The 12,591-nt window shown below is 41.6% G+C and overlaps 1 protein-coding gene across 1 annotated transcript; it reads left to right on the forward strand.

Annotated features, from left to right (window-relative positions):
- The first annotated feature begins 3,043 nt into the window (after positions 1 to 3,043).
- LOC140356260 (annexin A13-like) lies at positions 3,044 to 9,166 on the forward strand. The gene is made up of 11 exons (XM_072441089.1): positions 3,044 to 3,199; positions 3,801 to 3,876; positions 4,220 to 4,314; positions 4,396 to 4,566; positions 4,653 to 4,686; positions 4,803 to 4,882; positions 7,592 to 7,660; positions 8,292 to 8,393; positions 8,460 to 8,535; positions 8,622 to 8,734; positions 9,006 to 9,166. The coding sequence occupies exons 1-11, from the start codon at positions 3,185 to 3,187 to the stop codon at positions 9,123 to 9,125; spliced, it is 951 nt and encodes a 316-aa protein (XP_072297190.1). The 5' UTR covers positions 3,044 to 3,184; the 3' UTR covers positions 9,126 to 9,166.
- Positions 9,167 to 12,591: the final 3,425 nt, after the last annotated feature.

Genomic DNA, 12,591 nt, shown 5'->3' on the forward strand with positions numbered 1-12,591 from the left:
GACCACCACCCCGGTCTGCCAGTCCAGAGGCACTGTCCCCGACCGCCACACGATGTTGCAGAGAAGTGCAGAGACTTTAGGTACTCAGGGCGGATCTCATCCAGATCTCATCCACCCCCAGAGCCACCGAGGAGTTTGCCAACAACCTCAGTAACTTCAGCTTGGGTGATGGACGAGCCAGCCTCGAGTCCTCAGTCTCTGTTTCCTCTTCGGAAGACGTGACAGTGGGATTAAGGAGGTCCTCAAAGTATTTCTTCCACCGTCCGACAACATCCCCAGTCGAGGTCAGCAGTTTCTCCACCCGCACCATAAATGGTGTTGGTGAAGCACTGCTTCCCTTTCCTGAGGCTCTGGACGGTTTGCCAGAATTTCTTCGCAGCCAACCAATAGTCCTCCTCCCCAAACTCCTCCCAGCGTCGGGTTTTTGCCTCTGCGACACCACAAGATGCAGCCCGCCTGGCCCGCCGGTACCTGTCAACGGCCTCAGGAGTCCTACAAGCTAAAGAGGTCTGATAGGCCTCCTTCTTCAGCCTTACTTCCTGTGTCCACCACCGGGTTCGGGGGTTGCTGCCGCTGGCATGGTTCTCAACTGGAAAAAGGTGGCTTGTCCTATCCAGGTTGGTTGTAGTCCTTGTCCCAAGTGGTGGAGTTAAAATTTCTCGGGGTCGTGTTCACAAGTGAGGGAAGGATGAGTGAGGAGATTGACAGGCGGATTGGTGCAGCATCTTGAAAGGCAAAGCTTTCAATTTACCGGTCAATCTACGTTCCTACCCTCACCTATGGTCATCAACTTTGGGTAATGACCAAAAGGACAAGATCACGGATACAAGCGGTCGAAATTAATTTCCGCCGGGTGGCTGGGTGTGGTGAGGAGCTCAGTCACACGGGAAGAGCTCGGAGTAGAGCCGCTGCTCCTCCACGTCGATAGGAGCCAGCTGAGGTGGCTCAGGCATCTGTTCTGGATGCCTCCTGGGCGCCTCCCTGGGGAGGTGTTTTGGGCATGTCCCACTGGGAAGAGGCTGTGGGGAAGGACCACTGCTTAGACTGCTGCCCCTGCAACTCGGCCTTGGATAAGCGGAAGAGGATGGATGTTTTACCTGGAGGCTTGTTAAGCCTCCAGGTAACATGCTCATACTACAGTCATAACTGGTTTATTTAGTAAACATCTGGGTAAATGCTCTTAGTTGAGTTGATGCTTCAAATCAAGGAATCAGATGACAATATTACATTATTCATATTTGGTCCATCTCTACTTGGGTTGTCAATGCAAATAATCGTGTATTGCATGTGATTTACTTTATTATTTTTGACATAAATCGAACATTCAGTCCTTTTTGTTTAGGACTTCAGCCCGTCACAAGAAGAGAGAGGCTTACCGCCCATAATTTCTTTTGCATTGTTATTTAATACATTGAACTGTGAAACATGAACACCCTTTACAAAGTATTTCTCTTTTCCACAATTTTAACCAGCCTGGTTATTTCTGCTTGTATGCACTTTTTGGTCGTCAGACAACCATACACACAACTATGCATGACCAAGTAAACCACATTGATCAAATAGTTTTTTTGACATCTAAACCTTAAATAACAAGAGCAAATCAATCTTTTGACCAGCCACCTGCTATTAATAATGAATACAGTGCAATGTTACCCATCTACATCTGTATGAAGCTGCATCCTGATGTGCATGATCATACTGGGCTTCTTACTCATAAAATAAAACAAAAAGTGTACCTACAATAGGACAAAGAGCACTTATAATAATGTGTCCTAAAGAATGTGAAGAGATAATAAGCCACAATACACTTAATTTATAATCTTTCTGTTTTGTGCCAGATTTTGTTGGGCTTTTCAAATGGAAAACTGTGCACACGATAAATGTATTTTATGCTTGTTCATTGTGTTACTACTAAAAGTTGTTAATGACTGTAGTGTCCACATGAGAAAGTTTCCTATTGTACAATCATGTTGTGTTGCATGTACATAAGAGTCAATGCTACAGTTCTGAATTAAATGTTTCTATAAAACGCTACTGTTTTGTTTTGACTTCAACAAAGCGCTTATAATAAGTTTAGATCAATTTAGGTATTTTACGTTATTGGAAAAGAATATTTAGCGATGTCTTTTATTATGTTCACTGGCTTTTCATGACTGTGAACAGCCACATTATGTAATAAACAACAGTTTTTAAACCACATGATTTATTCTATAGCATGACAAGGTAATTGGATAGTGTGGTAATTATGATGATTACACGGTAATTTCAGGGCATGGCTCTCACTTCAGTGTGGGTTATATTCTATTAATACTATTAATCATTTCAGATTTTTTAAAGTACTTTTTTTATTAAATCACCAGTAAATACATTTATCCCCAAACACACCATAAATAATACTTTGACCATGTTATTACATTTCCTGTCTTATCACATATTATATTTTCATGGGGAAAGAATCCACTCACTCACACTGTATTTACTCAATACGTAAAAACTGGTTTATTACATAATGCAGTAAATTAAGCAGTAAATGTTATAACAAAATAAAGTGACAATTTTATTACATTTTAATTATTATTAGAACATGTTGCGGCATTATTGCTTAGTTACATAAAGTGGATTACGTACCTGCTGATTCTTAGTAGCCTACAGCTTTATAAGACAAAATAAAGGCTTCACAACACTGCCATCGTGTGGAGAAAAACGCATTTGAGCAATTGATCATAATGATTTTCTTGTCAGGGTTAGGGTCACTCGAAAATGTCACAGTATATTAAAGTTCTGTAGTATCTAGCAAATATTCACTTATCTATCATTTCTATGGAGCGTAAGGCCTATGATGCATTTGATATTTGAATAGATCCACGGGTAAAGTAAACATTGCGGACACTTCTGGGAGTTTAGATTTAAAGTAAACCTCAAAAGTCAAGACCAACAACGGCACAACTCGTGTTTTAATGAACGAACAGAGCTGATATATTTTGAAATGACTGACTAAATTACCTCCGCCCACTGCGTGCTCCCGGTTTAATGAATGAGCGTGTTGACGTCACATCTGCATCGCACGGGCCACGCACGCATCACGCCTTAACGCGCATCACCTCTGCCGCAAACTGCGCTTTTCTGTTCAACCTTAAAAAAACCAACTGCATTTGCTACATCTGCAAAACACGCTTGACTCCAGATGGGAAACGTGCAGGTAAGATTAAAACCAGATACTTTTTCTATGCAGTGACTTGTAATTTCCTGTTTACTGTTTGGGCGGTGTCTTTGGGTGGCGTCTTTCCTATTAATTAAGTGTACTTTGAAGTGGACTAATCAGCAGTCAGGCGAAAGAAAACAGACAGTTACTGCAAACAGCACAACTTTTACATGTTGAAATAGCTTACTACCGCTATTTATTTAGTTATCCTTGTAAACCATGTAGATTTTTTTAGAATATATTACATTTTAATCATTTATAGTTATAAAATCTGGTTTATTCATTTGGTTAAGACAACGTTTTTTTTAAGTTGCCTATAGTTGGAGGGCAGAAAAATGTAGTGAGAGGGCAGCAGTTGGACAAAAACGTTATTTCTGAGAGCAGCTGATCAATAAAGCCGCATTGTATGAGAGAAGGGTGGGCTGGAGCAGGACTGGCCCATGACTCAGCTCAACCACAGGAGCTGCGCCCGTTTCCTGTGGGACGTTAGCAATCCTTCTAGAATGTATTTAGTTACCCCCTAACCACAAGTTACTGTGTTGAAAATAATGTTTACTGCATATCAATGAGTGTCGACTCTGATATTCTTCTTACACAGCCCACCATCGTCCCTTATGAGGACTTTGATGTCACCACTGATATCAAGGAGATCCGAAAAGCCTGCAAAGGTTTGGGTAAGTTTCAGTTGCTTCAGTTATTATTCATTCACTCCTCACTCATGCTATGTGGTGGTAAGATTTAGTAGCCACAGCTGCCCTGACGCTAAAAAAAAACATGACTTACACTATGTAACAGTATCAATACGCCAGAGCAGGTTTTTAGATAAATATAAATAGATAGATAGATGATTTGTATAGATTATTGAGCCAAAATAAATTCAAATTCAGCTGCAGGAACATTTTCACAGCGCTTCTGAGTGGCCTTTGTATCTCAGACAAAGGTCTGTGTCCTACATCACAGCCAGCGTCCATTCTTGTCAAGAAATCACATCGGTTTACCCTTCATCCTCTTTGATAGGCACAGATGAAGAAACTATAACACAGATCCTGGCCAATCGCTCCTCAGCTCAGCGTTTAGAGATCAAACGGGCTTACTTTGAAAAATATGACGACGTAAGTGTGTTTCTACTCTTTTTTTAAATTTATTTGAATGCGCACCCCAATCGCACTACAGTAACATTCATTTTGTTTCAGGAGTTGGAGGAGGTGTTGAAGAAGGAGCTCACAGGGAGTTTTGAGAATGCCGTTGTGGCAATGTTGGAACCTCCTCATGTGTTCTTTGCCAAAGAGCTGAAGAAAGCCATGAAGGGCGCAGGGACTGACGAGGCGGTGCTGGTGGAAATCCTCTGTACTGCTTCTAACCAGGTCTGCCAGCTCTAATCTGACAATGAGGCACAATGATGTGTGCAGTTCATGTAAATACTAATGTTTGAATCGTTTGGATTTTTTAGGATATCATAAGCTACAAGGAGGCATATGTGCAAGGTGAGATTTCTTCTGCTTGTTTAGATCAGAGGGGGAGGAAATGGCTGTGCTCTCGCATGCTAGACATCAGTAATAGTGTTTGGGTAGGTTTTTATGTTTTAAATATATGTTTTCAGTTTATGAGCAAGAGTTGGAAGCAGACATTGAGGACGACACAAGTGGAGAAGTTAGAAACCTGCTCACATCCTTGCTGCAGGTAACAACTCAAATATCACAAAGTAACAATAATTTTAGCATTTAGTATGCTATGAGTCCTGGGTAATTTCTTGCTATTATTGGTAATGGTGATATCGGGGGAGGATTTCATACAGTATTTGGTTGGATTTCCCAATAAATTGAGCCAATAATTTTCTACCAACTGCAAAGCCATGAAGTTAAAGAGGCAGCAATGTTTACACAATCATTATAAAAAAAGTATTATTATATTAGCTTATATGCAAGAAATATTGAATTTTTTTTTTACAAATGGGAAAGTTACAGTTCCATATCAGACCTAGTGATTCTTGGAGTTCGTCTTGATCTTGCATGGCTGAAGACGATTTGACAAAATTCCTTAACAGACTCTTCTAGTTCAGAATACAGATCTAGTATATTTATTGAGAAAATTGGTGGATCACAAATAAATGACAACGTTGAGCTATAGAAACTGGAGATCTGGTCGCCGAGGCCCCTGCTGTCGACTGCCGCCCAGATCTCTCTGCACCGGCCCCTTATGGATCCGACGTAAACTGCCTTGTTTGTGTTGTCATCATAGGGGGCTTCTGAACGCGGTTTATCATCCTCCTAAACTTAAGATAACTAAACATATTTGAATTTAATTTTAAGTGCCTATCAAACTGTGCTGAAAGTGCATGTACATCATTACGAATCAGAAGAGAAACATTTTATGCATATTCAATCGTGATTAGAGCCTCGACGTGAATACAAATGCAAGTTATGACAAGTTTCGGCAGTGACTGTATTGTTTGTGATTCACCCACTGGAACATTGTTCACACACAACTTCATTGTTTTGTCGTGTCCTTATGCCAACCATGTTCCAGAACATTCCCACACTCAGCTGCTTCCCCTCGCTCTCTCTTCCTCTCCTCTGAACTAAAAGACTTGCATTGTAACTCCTCCTGCCACTCTATTCTTCACAAACTTCTAATGTCTGGTTATAATATGTTCCACATGAGATATCCCACAAGATTATTCCGTTCACTAGTAAGGACCACAACCCCAGCTACGATGCAAAGTATTTATTGGCATACGAGAAACATGAACAACACAAATGTACTGAAATGGATACCGTTTCGGGGCTTCTGGCGATGAGGGCAGTAGGCTCCCTGGCCTCGATACCCCCAAAAGAAGCTTAACGGATGCCAATTGGCGAAATGGAGATCGCGGAGGTTATGGTGGGTGTAGACCGTAAAGGCCATGGAGAACATTTGTTCCATGATTTAATGAGGCGGTCAATGACTCCTTGACTTGAGGTAGATGTGGTGGCGCCAATGCGGGAAAATGTCCGGTAGGAAATATGGAGACCAGGTGAGGATTGACTTTAAGTAAAGGATGAACCAGAACCTGGTGGAATCTGGCCTTGATCCGTAGTGAGGATTGAGTCCTGAGGGGAGGCGCCACGTGACATCCAGTACGAGAAGTCCTGTAAAATTGCAAAGGAGCTCAAAACAGATTTTAGCTTGAACAAATCGATCGTGGTGGAACTACCACTGTGATCTTGCTTGTTTGAGAGGAAGACTAGGCGTTGGTTCAAGGTCCTTGATGCCGGGGTGAGGAGAGCGGTTGTGGACATCCCCTGGAGGCGGCATCCCCTGGAGGCGGCATCCCGGTGCCCGGAGGCGGCATCCCGGTGCCCGGAGGCGGCATCCCCTGGAGGCGGCATCCCGGTGCCCGGAGGCGGCATCCCCTGGAGGCGGCATCCCGGTGCCCGGAGGCGGCATCCCGGGGCCCGGAGGCGGCATCCCGGGGCCCGGAGGCGGCATCCCGGGGCCCGGAGGCGGCATCCCGGGGCCCGGAGGCGGCATCCCGGGGCCCGGAGGCGGCATCCCGGGGCCCGCTGGTAACTCTGGGGGGGGCATCCCAGTGCCTGGCGGTGGCATCTGGGGAATTAATGGATTAGGAGATCGCAGCCGATACTACGACAACACCATCAATCCGTGATGAGCATCCATGACTAAACAAAACAAGTGATAAATAGATATGATGGAAGTAGCTTGAGCGGCATGAGTCTGCGGGACGAAGTCAGGTGAGTCAGGGCCCCTGTCCTTAGACCCTCCTTCTCGGCAAGGAAAAGGACAATCCGGTGCTTGAGGTGGCTGGATTGGAACCTGGTGGTGGGCAGACCTGCAAGACCGGGGCTTGAAGGCAAGTGGAACAACTAGTGAAACCTGGCAATGCGGTGACAGAGGAGAAGCTACTGGAACCCGGCAACGCGGATCCCAATGATAAAATACTGGAACCTGACAACGCGGTGCCCGAGGATAAAATATCTAGCAAACTTGTGATCGAGGAGAGGGGAGAGAAATTTAGAGAGAGAGGAGGGACTGGGACCTGGCACCCCAATACCAGAGGACAAAAGACTGGGATCTGGCAACACGATGCCAGAGGAGAAAAGATCAAGCGAACTGGTGAACTTCTGAATCTAGCACTAGCAGAGGGTGATCCGTGGTGGGACGCTGGTCGGCTGTCGGGAGTCTGGCCTTGGAGCGTGGCCAGAGCCTGTAGTGTGAGCTACCTGACTTGTGTGAGTGAGACGAAGTAAGAGAAAGCCCTGCCCACCGGACGGGCCCTCCTGAAGTAGAAGTTTTTCTACAATCCACTAACGCACTCACTCACTCTTTGTATTTCGTATTTAAACCAACTTAAACTCATCCCATCTAAATCCCTCCTGTTTTCTTCTGCAGGCCTGTCGGGATGAGGGCTATGAAGTGGATGAAGAGTTAGCTGAACAGGATGCCGCGGCTTTGTTTGAGGTGAGTTCTGCAAGGATGTGTGTGCTTCCGTTAAATCGGATATTTCTTCATTTTAAATACCACTTTAAAGTTGAAATATCCTCTTCCTTAATGTCAGGTCTTGTTCAGTTTTTCTGCCACTTTGGTTTTAACATGGAATCTTGATCTGTGGAAGTGTTGAGTGTTCCAGCTTGTCCCGTGTGCCCTTGTTCGCTGTAAGGCATTTACGACCATATATATTTACAGCACATGTACAATATTACTTCCTACCTTAATGTTTGTTTTATGGTAATTTTATCATGGAAGCAATGAGTCACTAATGCCAAACACACACACACAAAACACTTAAAAATGTATTTGGGATAGAATAAAACCATTATGATTATCTTTAGTTTTCCTCAATTACTATTTTTTTATCCTTCTTTAATGCCAACATTTAAAACACCATTATGTTTTGTACTGTTGAACCTGAAGCACACCTGTCTGTCTCATTTGCTTTACTATGTGGCATTTAACGCTTCTATCTCCATTGAGCCAAGTATATTTGAGCATTGAAAACACCCTGTGACCTGTGTTTGAGTTGCTCTCTGTCCACATTTACATTCTCCCTCAAAAGCCACATGCAAACAGCATTTGTGTATTTGTTTTCCAGGCAGGTGAGGGCAGGTTTGGCACTGACGAATCCACCTTTAGCGACATCCTCACACACAGGAACTACCTGCAACTGCAAGCCACGTTTAAAGCCTATGAGACTGTAAGTACTTTTAATTGGTTTTCTGGATTTGTTTTATATCCGCGTTACAGTGTCTTTCTCTAACAGCTCTCAAACACAGAAATATTGGATACTATTGATGCGGAGGCTGCTGGGACGCTCAAAGACTGCTACATCACCCTGGGTACTATGAGGAAATATGATCTTACACAAGGCCAATGGATCCTGGATGCTCTGCTTTCATAACATGTCTGTGTGTTTTTTTCAAAGTGAGGTGCGCCAAAAACCCACAACTCTACTTTGCCCGACGCCTTAATGCAGCTATGAAGGGACTAGGAACAGATGAAGACACTCTGATCCGGATCATTGTGGGGCGCTCTGAGGCAAGTGACTGTGTATTGATTTTTTTTAGAATATTCTGTGCATTTTTACAAAGGAAAATTCTAGCAAATTGTATTCCTAAAACTGTTCCTTCTTGGATTCAGCCACAGGAGGTCACTAGCCACTGTACCATTTTAACTCAAAAGTTAATTCAGTTATTGCACACTAAGAGAAAATAAACATTGATTTCTCTGGGCACCTAATTTGCAATTGCTTACCATACTAAAATGCAGAGGTATGGGTGGTAACAGTGGGTTGCGTTTTGTGTCACAGATTGATCTGGAAACTGTGAAGGACATGTATCTGGAGAAGTACGACGTGACTCTGAAAGAAGCCCTGGATAACGAGTGTGGTGGGGATTTCAAACGCCTCCTCATTGAGATTCTGCACTAAAACACCACACTGTCCCCTGCTGGACTTAAACAGCATCACAACATCCCTAATGTCATTATTATACTACTATTATCTCAGTGTCAGTATTTATGCTATTGTACATTTGTAACTGCTTCATACACTGCTTATGCAAAAGGCTTGCTTTTCATACATTTTGCAATTTTTGTTTAAGTTGGTGGATTGGTCGGATTTTGATCACCTCAATGCCTTTATCAGAATTTTAGCAATGCAATTTGAAATCTTCTGCAACATTCAACACACAAGTGCCCAATATCCACTATCACTGTAATAATGTACAATTTAATTGCACTCAGTGAAATCTTTGGTAGCAAAATGTTTTTAAGAGATTTTTAACCAAGACTGCCCCTTTTGTTGATTGAATTTTGCTGCTGTTTCTACTGATGTAGTGAAACACTATAACAGCATTTTAATATACATATATTGTAATACACAAAGCACTGTAATGTCCTGTTGTCTGATGAAAAAACATAATAAATAATAGTAATTAAAACTGCTGTTAATGCCTAATGTCCAATAGAGGGCAGCACAATGAACATGAAATACAAGAGAAAGAAATTGGGCTTTTAAACATGTTGACACTAAATTTTCATACTTTATTTACCACAAATGGTGTGTAAAAATAGAAATGACTTTGAGACGCCTCTGGAGGAGTTCAAAATGAGTAGAGAACATGACAAAGCTCGTTCCAGATGACTTCACTATCTTTACGCTTCTTTCTAGCTTTTTCCTTTAATTTTTCGCCTTTTTCTGTAGTTTCATGTTGTTTCAATATTCAGGGCAAAGCTGGAGCTACACCTGTTTGCACTTCTAAAAGAGTCTGTGCACCACATGAGCCACATATAGTCTGTGTCTATGTGGACTCCACTGTTTAATACAAAACAAATGTGGGAGGTATAGACCGGGTCTTTGCCTTTATACTTTTTGTATTTTGGCTTCAGCACAAGAGGTGAGTCTTTTTTCATCTGCGAGTGAAGTGAATCAAGACAAAAAATGTTTCTGAGGGAGCGAGATGAGGAGGTGCACTGTCTGTCTGAAGAGCCTTTAAACTCAGTAAAATCTACATCCCTAATGTGATTGGAAACACCTGGGACAAAAACTTATACTTTTATGGTTCTAATAATGCCAATACTTCAAAACAAAGGTACAAACAAGCTACTCATTTATCACATTTAATCATCATAAATAATCTTTTGGTCAGTTAGAATGACACTGAGGTCAGATCTTTCATAAGAGTATCATCTCTAACCTGTAGCTTATTTTACAAACAAATCATTTGATGATTAACTAAACAACCAATATATATTTTATGACATACTTCAAAGGAGCCACCATTTGAACTCTAAATGTAAAAAAAAAAGGGTCGATAAACAAGGCATGCAGTGAGAATGGTGGTTAACATGAAACATATGCTCTTAAATAGGTCTGAATCAAACCATTTCCAGTAACAGGCTCATGGATATGGGAATTATTTACACACAAAACAGACTGAGTAAGAGAGACAGATTGTTATAATAATAGTCACCTTGATCAAGTTGCATGAGTGAATGAGTTTGAGGTTCAGCGCTACATTGTCAGTGCCACTCTCTTTGAAGACTATGTCCGACATTTTGAAGACGACATTGCCACTAAGGCGTATGAAGAGGAGCTGGACATGGGACGATCCGGCTCTTATTTAAACAACAGCATCACCTCGGCCTGGAGTGAACACAGCCTGGACCCTGAGGACATACGGGTAAAGAGACGTTCATTCATGCATTTTAATACTTATTTTCTATTAATATTATTAATCATAACTATAGTCCAACCTAGTATAAAGATTGTAAATATTAATTCACTATATATGCATAGATATGCATGTGTGTATATATATGCATATGCAATGCATTATAGGCCTTATGCTCCATAGAAATGAAGTGAACGTTTGCTAGGTATAATAGTATTTTAACTATCAGCACAGGAACTCCACAGGGCTGTATACTTTCTCCTCTACTCTTCTCCCTATACACAAACTGCTGCACCTCCAACCACAACTCCGTAAAACAGTTTGCAGACAACACCACCCTCATCAGGCTCATCTCGGACAGGCCCCCTGTAGACAGACTCTGGGACGTACATATAGTAAGCCTATTTTCATTTTTTATCTTATAGCAGATTTAAATGTTTTTTCTTATTGCATAACCATTTTCATTTTATTTAGGTTGTTTCATCATTGTTCGGTGTTTTATGTCGCACTGAATCACCAAAGCAAGTTCCTGTTTGTGAATTCTGTTCATTGGCAATGGCAATAAACCTTTTCTGATTCCGATTAACAAACTATTTAATGTTAGCTGATTTTCGAGTGAGAAAAACTAATATACTATATATATATATATATATATATATATATATATATATATATATATATATATATATATATATATATATATATATATATATATTAGCTTTTGTTTTAATTAGATCACCAGTAAATACATAAGTATTTTCTCAATAAATGATAACTGATTTATGAAATAATGCAATAAATTATGCAATAAATTATGCAGTAAATGTTATTACAAAATAAAGTGACAATTTTATTACATTTTGATTATTATTAGAACATATTGCGGCATTATTGCTTAGTTACATAATGTGTAGTACGCACCTGCTTCTTAACAGTATTACATGCATTAAGAAAAAACATTTAAATCTGCTATAAGATAAAAATGAAAATAGGCTTACTATATGTACGTCCCAGAGCCCTGGAGACGTACAGGTCCTGCAGAGATGGAAGTCTGCAGCCGATCACCTTCTCAGCAGAGGACTACAGCACAAAGCGCTGTAGTCTCTGTTTGTCCCTGGCTGTGGCTCCAGCGTACCACACGATGATGAAGGAGGTGAGGATGGACTCAATGATGGCCGTGTAGAACTGCACCATCATCTCCGCTGGCAGCTTGGCTTTCCTCAGCTGCCTCAGGAAGTACATCCTCTGCTGGGCCTTCTTGATGAGGGAGCTGATGGTGAGCTCCCACTTGAGGTCCCGGGTGATAGTGGTGCCGGGAAAGTGGAAGGAGTCCACGGTGATGATGGGGGAGTCTGTCTACAGGGGGCCTGTCCGAGATGAGCCTGATGAGGGTGGTGTCATCTGCAAACTGTTTTACAGAGTTGTGGTTGGAGGTGCAGCATTTTGTGTATAGGGAGAAGAGTAGAGGAGAAAGTATACAGCCCTGTGGAGTTCCTGTGCTGATAGTTAAAGTACTATTATACCTAGTAAACGTTCACTTTTCTATCATTTCTATGGAGCGTAAGGCCTATAATGCATTGCATATTTCTATAGATCCATGGATAAAGTAAACATTGCGGACACTTCTGGGAGTTTAGTTTTAAATTTAAGTTCAAAAGTGAAGGCCAACTGCACAACTCTTGACTTAATGAACAAACGGAGCTAATTTATTTTGAAATGACT

Source organism: Eucyclogobius newberryi, unplaced genomic scaffold (assembly GCF_026437365.1).
Source record: "Eucyclogobius newberryi isolate DKJ021-1_F unplaced genomic scaffold, fEucNew1.0.hap1 SCAF_12, whole genome shotgun sequence".
NCBI lineage: Eukaryota > Metazoa > Chordata > Actinopteri > Gobiiformes > Gobiidae > Eucyclogobius > Eucyclogobius newberryi.

Coding starts and splice junctions, on each gene's coding strand:
- LOC140356260 (XM_072441089.1), top strand. Junction 4,687..4,802: donor CAAGGAGGCATATGTGCAAG/GTGAGATTTCTT, acceptor ATATGTTTTCAG/TTTATGAGCAAGAGTTGGAA. Junction 8,735..9,005: donor TCATTGTGGGGCGCTCTGAG/GCAAGTGACTGT, acceptor TTTGTGTCACAG/ATTGATCTGGAAACTGTGAA.